Source organism: Papio anubis, chromosome 1 (assembly GCF_008728515.1).
Source record: "Papio anubis isolate 15944 chromosome 1, Panubis1.0, whole genome shotgun sequence".
In the NCBI taxonomy this organism is placed as follows: Eukaryota; Metazoa; Chordata; class Mammalia; order Primates; family Cercopithecidae; genus Papio; species Papio anubis.
Genome location: NC_044976.1, coordinates 44,696,431 through 44,714,744, shown reverse-complemented (window position 1 = coordinate 44,714,744; position 18,314 = coordinate 44,696,431). Strand labels below are relative to the sequence as shown.

The following is an 18,314-nucleotide window of genomic DNA, read 5'->3' as shown; positions in this document are numbered from 1 at the left end:
AGTGTAGACCACCTCTTCAGAAAGGGTCTGCCTGCCTCTGTACAAGTACAGTACTCCGGCTGGAACTCCAGCCCTCCTGCCTGCTCTCTGCCCTGCCTCTTTCACAGGTGCCTGGAGTCCAGCTCGGCGACAGCATGGGTGGTGTGTGGCTTGGACATATCTCGCCACCCTGACGCCTTCGTTGTTTGCTGGAGCTGGAGATAGTGCTTGAGGTGGCACAGCAGCCAGGTTGAGCAGCAATTAGCCCATGATGAGGTGGAGGCCCGCCCTGGGCAAACAAATCCCGTGCAGCCTCCACACAGGCACCTTGTGGAGGGGAAGTGTGTGAGAGGCACAGTATGGTGGTGAAGGGGTGAGGCACGCTAGCTCCTCTCCCTGTCCCGCACCCTGGCAGGCTCCTGGTCTGCCCCTCACAGACCAGCTCTAAGGCACTCTTTGGTTCTAGTCAGGTCTGTCTTCCTTTCTGGGCTCAGCAAGAGGGTGGTGGTTCTGGGCTGTCCTGGAAAAGCTCAGGAAGAGAGTTATAGGGTTCAAAGGGAAGCAAGGAGGGGGACTGGTTTGTCAGGCTGGGCTTTGCTTGGTAGCAGACACTGTACTCTCTCACCAGAGCCTCCCTCAGGCCTCTCACTCCTGGCTCAACAGTGATCAGGTCTGTATCAGAGACATTCTGGCCAGCTGCCCCTTCAAGTGGAACTAGTATCATATCAGCCAGGACTACACCAGGTGCTGGAGTTCTGGACCCAAATCTAGGCTGAGCTCCTCATGGAAGCCTGTGGGACTGGGGCAAGTCGCTTGGCCGTTCCTAGCCTCAGTTTCCTACCTGGAGCATAGGGATGATTAGGGCTAAAGAAGAGATGAGGTCTAGGCCTGATGAGGTGGTTCACGCCTGTAATCCCAGCACTTTGGGAGGCCGAGGCAGGTGGATCACCTGAGGTCAGGAGTTCGAGACCAGCCTGGCCAACATGGTAAAACCCCATCTCTACTAAAATTACAAAAAATTAGGCATGGTGGTGGGTGCCTGTAATCCCAGCTATTCAGGAGGCTGAGGCAGGAGAACTGCTTGAACCCGGAGGCGGAGGCTGCAGTGAGCCGAGATCACACCATTGTACTCCAGCCTGGGCAACAAGAGTGAAACTCTGCCAAAAAAAAAAAAAAAAAGAAGAAGAAGAAGAAGTCTGAAGAACACCAGGTATGCCAACAGCAAATAAAACATGAAGTTCTTGCTGAGATCCCAGAAGCAGGGACAGATGTGGGGTTTTGCCTGAGTGGGAAAGGTAGGCAGCGTGGACCCTAGGAAGGGGGCTCCTGAAGGGCTTCCCAGCACCTAAGGAGTGACCCTTTCCCATTGACCTGGTAAGAATTCGGCACAAGCTTGTTATTTTCATAGCTTTCCAGTCCAGTGCCCCCACCCAGGAGGGGGTAGTTTCAGTCCAAAGTTCTCCCCATTATACGGAGGCAGACTGGCCTAACCCAACTCTACTTCTTCACGCCCTCTCAGCCATTCCTCTTGGGTTCCCTCCCAGGCCTGGAACCCAAATGAAGGGGAGAAATAACTACTTCTGACCCCCAACCCCACCCTACTTCCCTCCTTTGCAGGGCCTTCTGAGTTGGCAGCTCCACAGGAATCTCAGACCAGTTTAGGCCCCTCTCCCCAAGGATACATGAAGAGTTCAACTGGCAACATTGTAACTGGTTTATGCATTTTGAAGTGCTTTCTACATATCCGCCCAGAGGCTCTGCTGATTTCACTTATGCCCAGGCTATAAAATGCTTTCCTCTCATCCCCCAGTAGAGCACTGGGATCACCACTAGGCCTAGGGGCGTTTCAAGGGTTTAATAGACTGGGGGAATGGGCAACAGAACTGGCTACCTTAGAGGCTCCGGAATGCCCCCCACCCACCCACCCGCCAATGAAAGGAAAGTCAGGCACTGCCTAAAAGGAGTGGTCCCTATCTAGCCCCAAGTCTGGAGCAGGAAGGGCAGGTCCACTCTGGCCCAAGTGACATTGTTAGATCCTGACACTTCCCCCATCACTGCTTCTTGCCAGGGTGCCTCTTCACAGTTCCCACGTGGCAGCAGTAGTGGCAGAGGCAGAAGTGTACTTATTGTAGATTGCAGTACAGATACATGGACACAATCATGGCAGCCAGCTGGAGAGGGAGGAACAGGGAGAGATGAGGGGACATGATAGGGATCCTGAAGCCTGTCCCACAGACACCCTACCTGAGGCCCAATTAGGTCTGTTTCCTCCAGGGAGGCCTCAGATGGGTTGAGCAGCCCTGGTCTCGTGCCCATATCCCAGTCCCAGCCTCCTCATCTGCTTACCTCGAGGCCCCCAATTCCAGCTGCCACACCACCCACGGTGACTGCATTAGTTCGGATGTCATACAAAAGCTGTTGGAAACAACCCTTCAGGAAGAGAAAAGAGCATTTATAGTTGGCAGCTGCCCTACTCCCATCCCTGTTTGCCACTCTGAGGCCACGAAAACTCCCCACCCACTCGTGCCAGCCCACACCTCTACTTTTTGGTGGTCAGCCTTTTCCTTGGTGCAGGTTTCATTGACTGTGTTGGTGACGTTATTGCAACAGAATGGGGGAAAGGCATTGTTCTCTCTGACGTAGGGCGAGTCCTCAAAATCCGTGTAGTTGGTGAAGCCACAGCACTTGAGCTGGAGACAAGATGAGGGTGGAGGTGGGGCCTTGCTTCTTCCTCTCCACCCCAAAACCTCCCCCAGCCAACCTTACCTCTGTCATGGTGGTGTTCCACACTTGAGTGAAGTCTTTCTGGGAACCATAGTCTTTCTTGATGGCAGGCACTACCAGCAACGTCAGGAAGTGCTCAGCCTGGGTGAGGCAGGCCAGTGTTTAGGGGTTGGTACAGAAGGTGGCCATTCACAGGCCACAGCCCACTCCCAGGGTTTTGCCCAATTTTCTTCCCTTCCTCCATCCCAGTGTCTCACCATTGTGGTGTACACCAAGGCGACCACAGCAGCTGCAACCTCAGCAATGAAGATGAGGAGGAGGATGAAGAAGAACTGAGTGGGGAACAGGGATCTGGATTTTAGGGAGAGACAGTCCCTCGAGCCCTCTTTGCCCTAATCCACCCCCTAGAAAAGTGAGACAGAGGCCTTAGCCTAGGGGAGTCCAAAGCAAGGTTTGGGAACCCCAGGGCCTGGTGTCAAGGGCAAGGGGACTCTTGGTCATGGGCCTGTGGAGCTGGGTTTGACACACCGTCATGAGGGCACACTTGCTCTCAGTCTGAGCACCATAGCAGCCCAGGAAACCAAGAGCAAAGACCACAGCGCCGGCTGCGATGAGGAAGTAGCCCACGTTGACAAACTGCATGGCACTGGACGACAGCGGCCCGAAGATCTTCAGAAAGGATGCCCCATCGATTGACACCCAGATGCCCACTGCCAACAGGGCCGCACCACACAGCTGGGGAGAGAGACGTCAGGCAGGCCTTAAACAGTGCTGACAAGTAGCTTACTACCACACAGTTGAGTAAGAAGGATGGGAGCCGAGAAACTTCCCTCTTTATTGACTAGGGAGTCTAAAACCTCATCCTGTAAGGAGGGGAACATCCTCTAGAGCCAGAAAAATGGGAGCTGGGATGTGCATAGCTAGGATCAGGCTGCACACCTGGGCAGATATAAAGGCGATCAGGGGTTCTAGAAATATCCGCAGGGTAGGGGGAGGGGCAAACCTTTCCCTTACTGCTGCCAGGGTCCTGCCACATAGCTAGGATTGAAAATAGGCAGATGAGGTCCCAGCCTCCTATTTCCTTTCTGGGTGATGGGTGCCTAGAACATCTCTGTCCTCTGATAGGTGGAGACTGGGCGGTAGCAGAACAGGCTCAACAGTCACCATAGTAATAGAGGCAGGGCTGAGGTTCCACCTGCTGGCAACCTTGGAGAGGGAGGAGTTTGAGAAGGTTCACCCACCTGAGGCCCCATTTGGCTCGCCTCTAGAATCCAACTTCAGGCCTCATCCAGACAAGACCTCCTTGCCTCACAAGAGGAAAGTGAGGCACTAGTGGGAATACAGCCAGAGTTTCTCTTAAAGGCTGTCTAACTTAACTCCAAACCTCAGCGGGAATCCTGAGGCCCAGATTGAGGAGGGCCCTGTGTAGTTGCCACACATCTTAGAGCAAAGTCTCCCAGCCCAGGGCCTCAGTGGATGAATCAGCCTGACACCACCTTGGTGCCTAGTCCTCACTTGCCAGGAATAAAAGCTGAGACTAGAACGGGAAGTGAGGTGGCAGATTGTGGCTGGATTCCAGGCATGTTTGCCCAAGGACAGAAAGCTGGACTTCTAGCCTGCAGGGTCAAATTTCAAGGAGCTGGAGGTCTGCCCTATCCTGCTCTGCCCAGCCTGGCAAGGTCTGGGTAAGAGGCCAGAAATCAAACCGGATTTGCCTTTAACCCTCTCAGGGCAGAGCCTCTGCTGTCCAAATCCCTGGAATCCTATTGCCTCCTCCAGATACATGGATAAAGACTAGTTCAGGACTGGCACAGTGGCTCATGCCTATAATCCCAGCACTTTGGGAGGCCGAGGTGGGAGAATCACTTGAGCCCAGGAGTTCGAGACCAGCCTGGGCAACATAGTGAGACCGCTTCTACAAAAACATTTTTTTTTTTTTTAATTAGCTGAGTATGGTGGCACACTCCTGTAGTCCTAGATACTCAGGAGGCTGAGTGAGGTAGGAGAATCCCTTGAGCCCAGGAGGTTGAGGCTGCAGTAAGCCAGAATCATGCCACTGCACTCCAGCCTGGGTAACAGAGCAAGATCCTGTCTCAAAGAAACAAACAACAACAACAACAAAAACAAGTTCCCTGCAGCCAAAGGAAGCCCAAGGCACAGACCACATCAGAACTAGAGAATCTATCCATGCTTCTAAACTAATCAATATGTATATAAACTCTGTCGCCCAGACTGGAGTGCAGTGGTGTAATCTTGGCTCACTGCAACCTCCATCTCCTGGGTTCAAGTGATTGTCCTTCCTCAGCCTCCCGAGTAGCTGGGATTACAGGCATGCGCCACCACATTTTTGTATTTTCAGTAGAGACGGGGTTTCACCATATTGGCCAGGCTGGTCTCAAACTCCCGAGCTCAACTAATCTGCCCACCTCAGCTTCCCAGAGTGCTGGGATTACAGTCGTGAGCTACTGCGCCCAGCCCACTTCCTCACTTTTACTTATGCTAACCTACTCTAATGTGGCTCGGGTCTCTGGTGACATACTGTGCTAAATCCAGTGAACATTTCATGGGCCATATTCTCCTTGACCTCTCTGATAGCTTGCTCTCCTTGTTTTCCTCTCCCCCCTCCCACTGCTCCTTCTCCATCTCCTTCACAGTGGCTTTTTTTTTTTTTTTTTTTTTTTTGGGCTTATCCCTAATAAATTGGGTTTCCCAGAGTTCACTTTCCAAGTGTTCTCATCCATTCCCATGGCTTCAGTGGCTACCTGTGTGCACATGAGTTTCAAATACCCATGGCCAGCTCCAATCTGAGCTGTACCTCCACTGGGTACACGGCTGCCAGTGGGACATCCCCTCCCACAAACGGGGCCCCACCCCCTGCCATCTGGGTTGCTCATGCCAGAGATATGGGCGTCATCTCCAAGACCTCTGTCTCCCTTGCCCCTTCTTCTACCCCTCAGCCATCATCCTAGAGCTTTGGCCTTTGTCCACTTTGTCCGTTTCTCCCTATCTCCACCACCATCTCCAGGATTTATGCCTCATGGCTCAGCTTCTCAAACATGCCCTATGCAATCTGTTTCTGGTTTTCTGAACGATATCGAGTTTCATTACTTCTGGCCCTTTATGCAAGCTTTACAACTCCCCCACCAAGCGCAATTTCCCAGCTTCAGCTATTTCCTCCAGGAAGTATTCTCCAACCAGGCTAAGTTCAGGCTCCTAAAACCTCCATCCTAAGCCCAAACACACTGTGTTGTTATTATCTGCCTATCTGGCTTATTGGAGCTGAGCTCCTTCAGGGCAGAGAAAGGCTTTGCTTACCTGCCATCCCAGCACCCCTCATGGTATCCTAGACAATGAATGTTTGTCAAATGAATAAGGGCTGCTTGAGATAGACCCTTTGCTCTGATGCGATGTAGGCCCTCCCACCTTTCAGCTCCTCATCATACAGAAGAATTTCCTCTGTACTGAATTTCCTTCTGTGCTAGGTGAACTTGGGTGGAGCCCTCCTATTTTCTGGGCCCCCAGTGCCTATAAAGGGGGGAGAATCATTCCTGGTAGCTTACTCTGCCCTGCCTGAAGCCTGGGCTAAAGCTTTGTGGGAGAGAGGCATTGCCCCGAGCTTCTCCATCCCCTTTTTCATACACACCCCTGTATGGCAACCTGGGGGCTGCTGGGATTAGGAATCAGCATTTGGGGAGATCTCTGCATCCCACTCATATGGGGACACTTGCAGGACAAAGCCTGGGCATAGCAGTCTCCCATTCCCCAACTTAGTCTCTGCTCAGCTTGTGACCTGCTGCTGTGGGCAGCCCCGAAGAGTCCACAATGTCCATACTTACAAAGATGAGCAAATTGAAGAGGATCATTAGGGTCTTAATGAAGCTGAAGCACTGCATGGTGGCTCCTGGGAAGCAGACATGTGCGAGTTAGGGCCTTGTTTCCCCTGGCCCCACCTGGGCTGGCCCTGGCTTCAGATATTCAGCCAGATATGCCAGACCCCAGGATCCTGAACCCATATCTCACCAAGCTTCTCCTGTACCTGGTCTGACACTACGGACCTTTTCCCAGTTTCTATCCTAACACCCTTACCCCTCTATACTACCCAGGACCTCCACCTGCACCTGACACTCTGAGATCCTAACACCCCAGGTTCCTCCACCTGCACACCCAGCCTGACTCCCATGCTGCAAGTCACTCCATGCCCTTTCCTGGCACCTGTATATCCTGTGCTCCTCCCCACACTAACCCCAGACCCTCTCAGAACCCTCACTAGAGCCCCTCCAGCTCCCCAAACCTGTTTCCAGATTGATATTTCTTCACAGGATAATCTCTATCCCTATCCCATTACCTGTTCAGGGCTCTTGGCAGCGAGTTCTGAAAGAGGGAACTGCTGAGGCTCACAAAGGACAGAGCAGCTCCAGGGAGTTGCCACTGAGTGGTCAGGCAGAGGGACGCCTGGCTCTCACACACCACTGCTCACCTGCAGGAAGGGTAGGAGCTTTAAAGCCTCCTTCTGCCCGCCTGCTGGCCCCACCCATGGCCAGTTAGCCTCAACTTGCCCCTGCTGCCCCCTGCTGCCTGGAGACCGATCCCCACAATCACCGCCTCAGCAGGCCTCCGCCTGGCAACACCAGCCCTGGGCAGCGCCCCCCCGATCTCAAGCAGCAGCCCAGGGCTGGGGTAAGTGACTCCCCAGAATGTCTGTGTGCCCTCCACCACAACACTGCAATGTGCTTCTTACCCTGCACCTGCTGATACACTCATACATACCCTCTGTGCTCATGCTCACATGCACACGCATCTGCCCATGCTGCCATCCATATGTTCACACAGCAAGCACCCAGTTACATACATAAACATGTACTAGTATTCCTGAATGCACTTGAGTGTGCGTGTGTGCGTGCATGCGCACACATGCACACTAAACTCTTTGTGGACTGACTCCCAGCAACTAACAAACAACAGAATAATATCTGACGTATGTACTTACGTATCTCTCTCTCTGTCATACACACACACACACACACACACACACACACACACACATTCCCTCTCTCTCTCTCACTTTCGAGGAAATGACCAAGATTTGGCAGCTTCTGCTCTCTCCTCCGAGTAGCAAATAGTTCCTAATCCTCTTCGCTCCATAAAGCCTCACATTCCCCATTTTCCCCTCTCTTTATCTTTGCATCTCCTCTCCCTCCCCATCTTTTTATTTTTCCCCTTCCCAGTCTTCTCTTAGCTCTCTGTGTACACCCCTTCCCTTTCTGCCAGTAGGTGGCACCACGGTCCCATGAAGGAGCCACCCCCAGTTCCAACCCTCCGTGATCCCATCTTTATCATTCCTAGTGGGGCTGCCTGACTGCTTCCTGCTCCAGCACTCCTGATGTAGAGGTGCGGGGGAAAAGTCCTGGCTTCCGGGTCATTCAGACCAGGCGCTGGAATCCTGGCTCTGTCGCTTATGAACTGTGTGACCCTGGGGACTTTTTTAGACTTGGTTTTAAACTGTTTGCTGGTCTTCTGTGTAACAATAGTTATGGGCTTTTCAAGTGAGATTTTCTTCCTGCTCTGGAAGGGAGGGACAGTAGGGAATGAGCACAGAGCAAGAAGGTCAAAGTGGAGAGAGTCACAGGCAGTGGGGCTACGAGATGGAGGAAATTCAAATTTTTTTTTTTTTTTTTGAGACAGGGTCTTGCTCTGTTGCCCAGGTTGGAGTGTAGTGGCACCATCACGGCTCACTGCAGCCTTAACCTCCTGAGCTCCAGTGATCCTCAGCCTCCCAAGTAGCCGGGACCACAGGTATTTGCCACAACATCCAGTGAATTTTTTTTTTTTTTTAAACAGACTAGGTCTTGCTATGCTGTCCAGGCTGGTCTTGAACTGGGCCCAATTGATCCTCTTACCTCAGCCTCCTAAAGTGATAGGATTACAGGCATCAGCCACTGTGCCCAGCTGAGGAAGTGGATTTCTAAGTTTGTTTTGTTTTTATAGTGGAAGAAGGCAGCTGAAGAGACAGAAGAGAGAGGGGCTAACAGTATTACAGACTACACTAATAATACTGATCATATTTTAAATGTCTTGCATATATTAAGGCTTTTTTTCCTCTTCACAACCATCTCATGAGATAGACTTTCTTATCTCCATTTTTAAATATGGGGAAACAGAAGCACCAAAGGGTCAGGTACTTGCCATGATCACACAGGTTGTAAGTGGCAGAGCCAGGATTCAATCCGTTAGCCTGGCACCAGAGTCTACATCTTAACCACCAAGCAGACTCTCTACACTGATGGAATCTCTAAGGAGGCAGGCAAGGCTGGTTTCCATAAAGAGCAAGGGAACAGGCCTTGGTCTGACCTGAGGAAGAGGAGGAGCAGGGGCAGGTGGGTTTGTAGTTACAGTTGCTAGAAGCTGATGGAAGCAAGGTCATATTGTAAGCCTGAGGATGGCAAGAGTAGAGGCTGGAGAAGGGGATGGGGGAAAGATGAGGTTTGTGAGGGTGGTACTAAGGGTCCTACAGAGTCCTGCAGGAACAGAAAGGAGGGTGAAGCTGGGAAGGGGGCCTTTGAGGAGCAGAGTAACAGGGAAAGGAAGAAGGGACTGAGGAGCGGAAGGAGAAGGAGAAAGTCTTTTTTTTTTTTTTTTTGACAGAGTCTCACTCTGTTGCCCAGGCTGGAATCCAGTGGCACAATCTTGGCTCACTGCAACCTCCGCCTCCCAGTTTGAAGCGATTCTCCTGCCTTAGTCTCCTGAGTAGCTGGGATTATAGATGCACACCACCACACCCGGCTAATTTTTGTATTTTTAGTAGAGACAGGGTTTCACCATGTTGGCCAGGCCAGTCTCGAGCTCCTGACCTCAAGTGATCCACCCACCTCAGGCTCCCAAAGTGCTGGAATTACAGGCATGAGCCACCGCACCTGGCAGCTTTCTCTTTCATTCTCAGGAAGAATTGGGACCAGATTACATTCATCTATGGCCCTGGTGCTCAGCACATATGAAGTTGTTAGTGAACATTTTCTGAATGAATGAGTGCAGAATAATGACAATTAAGTGCTCTGGGTTTTGGATCTTGATCATCATGGATTTGCTTCCTGCCTGCCTCTAATTGTGAGACTTCACCTCACTGAGTCTCAGTTTCCTTATACAGTGGATCCTCATTATTCACAGATTCCATACCTATGAATTTGCCTGCTTACTGAAATTTATTTGTCATTCCCAAACCAATACTTGTGGTACTTTTGCAGTCATTAATGGACATGAGCAGAAAGGCAAAAAATTTCAGCCATCCAACACACATATTTCCAGCTGAGGTCTGTTGAACAATAAGACTCTCCGTCTTCTTATTTCAGCTTTCATAGATAAACAAATGTGATTTTTGGTGGTCTATTTAGTGCCGCGTATTCTCACATTTTTTGGTGTTTTTTGTTGGTGATTTTACTGTCTCAAATGGTCCCCAGTTGCAGTGCTGAAGTGCTCGCTAGTGTTTCTAAGTGCAAGAAGGCTGTGATGTGCCTTATAGGGGAAATACATGCTTTAGATAAGTTTCATTCAGGCACAAGTTATAACACTGTTGGCCATGAGTTCAATGTCAGTGACTTAGCTATATATATATAAAAATATATATGTATATATATAATTTTTTTTTTTTTTGAGACAGAGTTTCACTCTTGTTGCCCAGGCTGGAGTGCAATGGTGCGATCTGGGCTCACTGCAATCTCCACCTCCTGAGTTCAAGCTATTCTCCTGCCTCAGCCTCCCGAGTAGCTAGAACTACAGGCACCTGCCACCACACCCAGCTAATTTTTGTATTTTTAGTAGAGACGGGGTTTTGCCATGTTGACCAGGCTGGTCTTGAACTCCTGACCTCAGGTGATCCGCCCACCTCGGCCTTCCAAAGTGCTGGGATTACAGGCATGAGCCACCATGCCCAGCCAACAATGTGTATTAAATAAGGTGTCTCCACACATAAAATCAGGTTATATATATAGATCAGTTGACAAAAATATTGTGACCAGAGGGTTTCAGGAACCTAACCTCGCATTTACCCTTTTTCCAGTATTTAGTGTTTGTGGTGACTTTATAGAACATTACTGGGAATAATGAGAATTGACTGTATATAAATAGGTACAATGGTGGCATATCCTTAAAAGTAGCTGTGAGATTAAATGAGATAACGTTGGTAAAGTGCTTAGCACAGTGTCTGGCACGTAGTAAGGGCTCAAAAAACATTGTTAATATTGTTACTATATGGATAAGTGAGAAAGTGAGGAAGTGAGTTCCCCCTCTAGAGCCTCTCTCCCAGGGGGCCAAAGTGAGGCTGTCTGGGTGTTGGGCTGGCTTTTAGGCCAGACCCAATAGAGAAGATTGTGAAGGAGTCTGACCCATGAGGAGGGGTCAGGGCCCACGACTTGTAATAAAGGGCCCTGCCCTTATGCAGACTTTATATGTCATAGAGGCCTCAGCTACCCTGGCCACCAGCATCCCCCAGGCACAGTGCAGAAGCTCCCTGTGCCCATGGGGCCATCTCGGCTTGTCCGTGGCCCTCGGCCCCAGGGCATGCGTTCCCCCTACCGCAGACCAGGTATGGGCTGGCCCAGGCCCCGGTTTCCCAGAATGTTCAAGTGTAGCCGCAGAAGATACCAGCAGGGTGTCCAAGGTCGAACTGCCAGCAGGGCAGCCACCAATCCTGCCACCATGGCCACGGGTATCAACAACACCCACACTGACACCACCATAGTGTGGATCTTCCCACCTCAAGGTTAGCCAGGGGGCCTGTGAGCCAGGGTGGGGTTTTAAAAAACAGAGCCACTAGGCTGGGCGCGGTGGTTCACGCCTGCAATCCTGGCACTTTGGGAGGCTGAGGTGGGCAGATCACAAGGTCAGAAGATTGAGACTATCCTGGCTAACACAGTGAAATCCCATCTGTACTAAAAATACAAAAAAATTTAGCCGGGTGTGTTGGCACGCGTCTGTAGTCCTAGCTACTTGGGAGGCTGAGGCAGGAGAATCGCTTGAACCCGGGAGGCGGAGGTTGCAACTAGCCAAGATTGCACCACTGCACTCCAGCCTGGGCAACAGAGTGAGACTCTGTCTCAAAAAACAAACAAACAAACAAAAAAACCCAGAGCCACTGAAGATTTCCCTACCTGGTTCTGTTTAGGCACTCCAAAGGATGATCTCTGTGAAATACCACCCCTACATGTATGGTGGACTCTTGATGGCAGGCACCCTAAAGTGCTGGCAGCCTTAATGGAGGATGGATTGGCTGGAAGCAGAGGGTTTGGGAAGGGGCTAAATCCAAGGGGCAGGGAACTTCCAGAACTGCTGCTTTCCTCACACTCTTCCCTCTCCTTCCTCTCCTCAGTTCTCAGACATCTCAGGCAACCTGGGATTTTTCTGATCCTCTAGAAGTGCCCAGAAGCTAGCACAGAAGCCTGGCTTGCCCTGGACCCGCATCTCCTAGGGGCCGTGGGGGTGGTGAGCAACAAATACAATCATTCTGCTCAAACTGCCTTCTTCCTCACGCACGGAGGTGTTAACCAGCTGACCATGCAGGGTGTAAGGGGAGGGTTAGGGCTGAATACTTACAGGGAAAAGCTTCAGTGACCACAGCAGGGATCATAGTTAAGACAGTAGGAGGACAGGACAAGGTCAGCAACATAGACCATCTTTGGTCTCAGCTCTTGATCTGCCCCATGAAGTAGTGGCTCTCTTGCCTCACGCTCCTAACTGCACAGGGAGAAGGGTCTCTGTAAACATCTTAGAAGGTATTGGGAGGCACAGATCAGAGAGGGATAGGATGGAAGACTGAACCCTAAGAGTACACAAGTATGAGGTGGATGTGAGGTGGTTGTGCCTCTGTGTGCCTGTGATGGTCAGCGTGGAGGTGGAGCTGCTGGTGTGTGTGTCTGAGGCCGGGAGAATGGGAGTATAAGCAGATGTGGCTGAATGTGCCTTTGTGATTGAATGTGCCTCTGTGACTGACTGTGAGTGTCAAGGAGTGTTTGTGAGGGTATGGTTGTGCCGGAGAGGACATCAGCCCTGGTAAGAAAAATGAAGGTCAGGAGGGGGATGGGGAACAGCTTAAAGGAGGAGAATATAGAGAAGGGTGAGATTCTGAGAAAGGCATACTACCTTCAGCCCTTCAACCATTCTCTGAGGTCAGTGTTTTCCAGAACTGGCAGCTGAGCTGGGGTGCTTAGGGGTGGGGCAAGACTGAGTTTGAGCCCAGAAAGTAGGGAGGGTGCTAAGCTCTCTGGCCTGGGGATTTTCCATTTGGATTTCTGAGTGTGTGCTCATGTGTCACTGGCTGTAACCGGATTTCTGTGGGATTGTGTCTTAGTAGCTGGGAACGTTGTGTGGGACTCTGTCTCTAATATGTTGCATTATGCATGGGTTAATGTGTGTCGCACCAGTCCGAGATCTGGCTCCATTTCCAGGCCTACCTTCCCAGGGGGCTAGGGAAGGGAGTGAACCCTGAGACTTTCGGTGGCCTGGCGCCCTGGGGTTCAGGAAGCCTGGCTAATGTCCTTTGCTGCCTGTGAAGGGAAAGTGAATTGTGCCTATGTCTGTCTACCCCAACTCTTGCCAGAGACTGGGACCCTGAGGGAGGTTGAGGTAGAAAATTCACTGACACACCATGCCCAGACAGTGCTGGGCTCCTCAGGGTATGGGATGGGGATTACTGGACATCAGAAAAACCTAGAAGGTGCTTTGGCCATGCTCAAGGGCCCAAGAGGGGCCATACATATAAAGATAATTGACACAGTTCACAAACACATGCAGACATGTAAATACAAGTGAACTCATAGACACACACTGCAACAAACGCACACATGCATGCAAGCACATACTATAAGCAGATATACGCAGACACAAATGCATAGATCCCCACACGACATATGTAACAACACATATGCATGCCTCTAAATGAACACACACACACAGAAATATGTATGCACCCAGACACAAGCACACAAGCATCCAGATGCAGACACATGCCTTCACACTCATGCAAACCCAGGCACACACAGACATACACGCATGCAGACACACTCACCAGACTTCCCTGCCCCTGCGGCCCTGGGACGCAGAAGCCTCCCTCCCCTACATGAGAGTGTATAATATGTGTGTGTGCATGCACTCATGCCCACACTTGTGTCTATGTGTATCTGTGTCTGTGAGAGTGTGTGTTTGTGCTCGAGTGTGTGTATGATGGGGGTGCTAAGCTGTGGGAACCAGATGACATCATCTCTTCCAGCTATTTTTAGCTGTATCTGCAATGATGTCTCCTTCACTGCCCCTCCCCCTTCAGGTTCCTAATTCTCCTCCCCATCTAGGCTCCCAGAGGCAGCAGCAGCCAGAGGGCATCCACCACCTCAGTTTAGGTGACTTCCCGGATGACTGGGTGCCGCCCACTCTCTCCCACCCTGCCAGAGTTCCCTGGAGGCTGAGAACACCAGGCTCTCAGGCTGGAAGGGCCTAAGTTAGCTGAGCTGACCTAGATGGTCTCTACCCCTTGGGGTGCCTCTGCTTCTGCTTTTCAATCTGCAACTCTGTGTCAGTCAACAGTTTCTGCTATGTGCCAGGGATGGTGCTAAATTCTGGAGATACAGCAGTGAGCAAGGCAGTGGGAGTTCTTTCCCAGAGCAGTTATAGCTCAGAGAGAGACACATTACACAGATTATACAAGCTCTTCTTTAAATTGTGAGGAGGCCTCTGAGCACTGGTAACAGGGGCTTTTAGTCTGAGATGATGTTGTCTGCCTCTCTCTGTTCTTCCTTCTCCCATAGGTAGGATAACCTGAGGAAACCAGAGGGAATACACCCCTTACCTTGCACCCTTCATTCTAACAACTGTATCTCCAGAATTCCACAGAGCAGCGCTTCCTTCTCACATCCTAGACTGTGGTCCCAACATGGCACTAACCCACCATCCAACTAACTGGTGGTCCATGACACTCATATCTCCTTTTTCTTTTTTTTTTTTTTGAGACGGAGTCTCGCTCTATCACCCAGGCTGGAGTGCAGTGGCCGGATCTCAGTTCACTGCAAGCTCCGCCTCCCGGGTTCACACCATTCTCCTGCCTCAGCCTCCCGAGTAGCTGGGACTACAGGCACCCGCCACCTCACCCGGCGAGGTTTTTGGATTTTTTAGTAGATATGGGGTTTCACCGTGTTAGCCAGGATGGTCTCGATCTCCTGACCTCGTGATCCGCCCGTCTCAGCCTCCCAAAGTGCTGGGATTACAGGCTTGAGCCACCGCGCCCGGCCTCTCCTTTTTCTTTGTTTCTTTCTTTCTCTTTTCTTTTTTCTTTTTCTTTCCTTCTTTTTTTTTTTTTTTTTTTTGAGACAGAGTTTGGCTCTGTTGCCCAGGATGGAGTGCAGTGGCGCGATCTTAGCTCACATCAGCCGTCTTCTCCCAGAGTCAAGTGATTCTCATGCCTCAGCCTCCCTAGTAGTTGGGACTACAGGTGTGTGCCACCAAGCCTGGCTAATTTTTGTATTTTTAGTAGAGATGGGGTTTTGCCATGTGGGCTAGGCTGGTCTCGAACTCCTGGCCTCAAGTGATCCACCTACCTCAGTCTTCCAGAGTGCAGGGATTACAGGCATGAACCACCCGGCTCAGCTCTTCCTCTGCCTTTTTTTTAGGGACAGAGTCTCGCTCTGTCACTCATACTGGAGTGCAGTGGCCTGACCTTGGCCCATTGCAGCCTCAATCTTCTGGGCACAATCTATCCTCCCACCTCAGTCTCACAAGTAGCTGGTACTATAGGTGCAGGCCACCATGCCTGGATAATTTAAACTTTTTTTTTTTTTTTTTTTTGTAGAAACATGTTCTCCCAGCTACTCAAGAGGCTGAGGCATGAGAATTGCTTAAACCTGGGAGGTGGAGGTTGCAGCCGAGATCATGCTACTGCACTCCAACTCTTGGGTTCAAGTGATCCTCCCTCCTCAGCCTCCCAAAATGTTGGGATTACAGACGTGAGCTACTGCTTGGCCCCCCCCACCTCACTTCTCTTTGAAATATTCCTGTAGTCAATTCCTGGGAGGCAGGCCACTATTCCCCATCTATAGATGAGAAAACCAAGGCTCAGAGATGGGGAGCTCTGGACCACACCTCACAGTGCCTGGGGAGCAGCCCAGGGGAGATGGCAGGCAGGTGAAGAAGGAAGTGGTGGCGCACTGGGACAGTTGGCACAGGTGCAGGAGGAGCAGGCCAGGCCAAGGAATCAGGAGGTGAGGGGGAGGAGGACGATGGCCTGAGGGTTCATGCCAGGAGGAGGGCTTCCCGCTCCAGCCAGCCTCAGGCAGTCACTGGAAAATCGGGTTTGGCAGCTTCAGCCATGTGCTGCAGGACTGGAAGAAGGTCCAGGCTGCTCCTGGGAGGCAGCCTAGCACGGGCTCTTCCTCTAGCCCTGAGTTTCACCACCTGGCTAGTTGGGGGAGTATTACTTTATAATTCTGGGGCCCTTTGGACTGTGAAGGGACCAGCTCTGGGCTAGAGGCAGGAGCCCGGAGCTTCGAGCCCAGAGCTTCCGTCCTGGTTCTGCCCAAGCCCTGATCTGACCCTTGGAATGTCCTGGCCCCTCTCTTGGCCTTGTGGCTCTGCTCTAGAGAAACAGTTTCCCCAGACCCCAACTCCTGCCCCCCAGATTTTCCTGGGAGTCTGACTCAGGCACAGGAACACAGAGTCAATGGGTAAGGGCACGAACAGACAGCTCCTGGGGCGCCAGGCTGGAGGTCGCTTGTCACTAACAGGTCAATGGCCGGAAGCCCAGCTCCAACCCCACAATGCAATACCGGTCACCCCACCCTTACCAGTGCCCTCACTCACACCCCCACTTCCGGCCTCTGTTCCTTCCTCACCTCTGGGGAAGGCTGCAGGGCTCCCTAGGGAATTTCCCCTGGTTCCTCCACTGGCTCTCTGCCGGGTGCTTAACCCTCCTTCCCACACCTATCCATTCAGCCAGGCCAGTCTCCCACAAAACTTTCTCTCCCCGGACCCTGGGGCAGGGCAAGGAGGGAAGGAAGCTGGGTGGAAGGCCTGCAAAGGAGACTGCTTTTCCTGCTACCCTCAGGTACTGAAGCCCAAGTAAGAGTTTTCAGGACAGAGGGAGTAGACTGAGTGTTGGGCCCTAGGACTGGGCTTCCCTGGGTACTATCCCACCCCCTGAGCCTCGGGAGAGGTGGCAATGACCTTCCTCTGCACCAGTGTGGCCAGAGAAGAAAGCCTGGAGCTGAGACTTGCAACTTCTAGAAAACAAACACAAAACCGAGGCCAAGAGAGTGCTGGCTACTATTACCAACAAAATTCATTAAACACAATTTTAAAAAATCATGAAATTCTAGATTCATGGAGTTCACAGTTATGGAATCTTAGCGTCACAGAATTCTAGCATGGTAAAATCTGGGTTACAGAAACTTAGAAATTCAGAATTGTGGCATTACTGAGTTCCAGATGACAAAATTAGAATATCCTTGAAATGGACGTCTTGAGAAATCAATTAATAAAGCCCTTACATTCAGATGGCTGTCTAAACTAGAGGATTTCCTGCTGGGGATGGGCAAAGGTGTCCGCACATGAAGTCTGAGGGGAGGTAAGGAGCCTGGGACACATGAGCTTAAACCAGGGAGGGCCAGGCGCTGTGACTCACACCTGTAATCCCAGCACTTTGGGAGGCCGAGGCGGGCGGATCACCTGAGGTCAGGAGTTTGAGACCAGCCTCGCCAACATGGTGAAACTCCGTCTCTACTAAAAATACAAAAATTAGCCGGGCGTGGTGCCTGTAATCCCAGCTACTCGGGAGGCTGAGACAAGAGAATTGCTTGAACCTGGGAGGCAGAGATTGCAGTGAGCCGAGATTGTGCCACTGCACTCCAGCCTGGTGGACAAGAGCTAGACTTTGTCTCAAGCAAACAAACAAACAAAAACCAAACCAAGCAGAAGACAGTCTTTGTCCATGAGAACACATTTCTGGTTCCTGAAGATGAGGGGCAGGGGGCAGCAGGTGGGGATAGAGAAAGCAGAACTATACAAACAAAGACAACATAACCTAAAGAAAGAATGGTCAAGTAGCATAATATGCTGACCCCAGCATCTCCAGCTTCCCCATAACTGGGGTTACCATCAGCCCAGGATATTTCTTTCCAAAGGTTAGTAAGACTCCTTATCATATTGGAATGGCAACTACCCATGTCTGGCTATCTTTTTTGGGAAGAAAGGTACCGAACAGAAAATGCTCCATGCTTTTCTCGGGGTGGCTGGGAGGAATAGACTGTCTTCAAAGGTGCTAAGCCCTGAGCCACATGATGCACAGCAAAGCCACTCCATGTGGTGGGGTTCAGAGCTCCCAGCAAGGCCCTGAGAGCGAACCCTGTGGAGAGCACCTGGGTGGGGTGGTGCCTAGGGGAGCTGATCATCTCCACAGAAGGAGCCAATCTGGAGGTAAAATTTGTATGGGGACCCTTGTCCAATCTTTGGGGCTGGTTATTCAGCAAACAACAAAGGTATTTGCCTAGAATTTCTGGGAAACTACTGCAAACTCAGGAACCCAGAAGGAGCAGTTCCAAAGAGAGGCAAATGCCAGGCCCTGCTGGGCATGGGAAATGGGGCAA

The 18,314-nt window shown here is 51.2% G+C and overlaps 2 protein-coding genes and 1 long non-coding RNA gene across 5 annotated transcripts; 2 read left to right on the top strand and 1 right to left on the bottom strand.

The window, feature by feature from the left end:
• Positions 1-1,679: 1,679 nt before the first annotated feature.
• On the bottom strand, positions 1,680-13,857 carry TSPAN1 (tetraspanin 1). 3 transcript variants are annotated; one of them, XM_017961121.3, is made up of 10 exons: positions 13,757-13,857; positions 12,286-12,426; positions 7,049-7,180; positions 6,540-6,604; positions 3,232-3,438; positions 2,961-3,035; positions 2,746-2,844; positions 2,517-2,669; positions 2,326-2,409; positions 1,680-2,150 (listed from the first exon to the last, which is right to left on the bottom strand). In XM_017961121.3, the coding sequence occupies exons 4-10, from the start codon at positions 6,594-6,596 to the stop codon at positions 2,103-2,105; spliced, it is 723 nt and encodes a 240-aa protein (XP_017816610.1). In that variant the 5' UTR covers positions 6,597-6,604; positions 7,049-7,180; positions 12,286-12,426; positions 13,757-13,857; the 3' UTR covers positions 1,680-2,102. The 3 variants fall into 3 exon arrangements, with proteins under 3 accessions (XP_017816610.1, XP_009205913.1, XP_031524007.1); XM_009207649.2 differs by lacking the exon at positions 13,757-13,857 and adding an exon at positions 11,844-11,962 and having other exon boundaries at positions 12,286-12,600; XM_031668147.1 differs by lacking the exon at positions 13,757-13,857 and having other exon boundaries at positions 12,286-12,602.
• P3R3URF (PIK3R3 upstream reading frame) lies at positions 11,201-12,205 on the top strand. The gene is made up of 2 exons (XM_031668172.1): positions 11,201-11,455; positions 12,062-12,205. Exons 1-2 carry the CDS (start codon positions 11,212-11,214, stop codon positions 12,103-12,105), a joined length of 288 nt encoding a protein of 95 aa, XP_031524032.1. The 5' UTR covers positions 11,201-11,211; the 3' UTR covers positions 12,106-12,205.
• LOC103884672 lies at positions 12,737-17,435 on the top strand. Its single transcript, XR_647352.4, has 3 exons — positions 12,737-12,857; positions 15,735-15,935; positions 16,778-17,435. It is a non-coding gene; the product is annotated as an uncharacterized LOC103884672 (long non-coding RNA).
• The last annotated feature ends 879 nt before the right edge of the window (positions 17,436-18,314 follow it).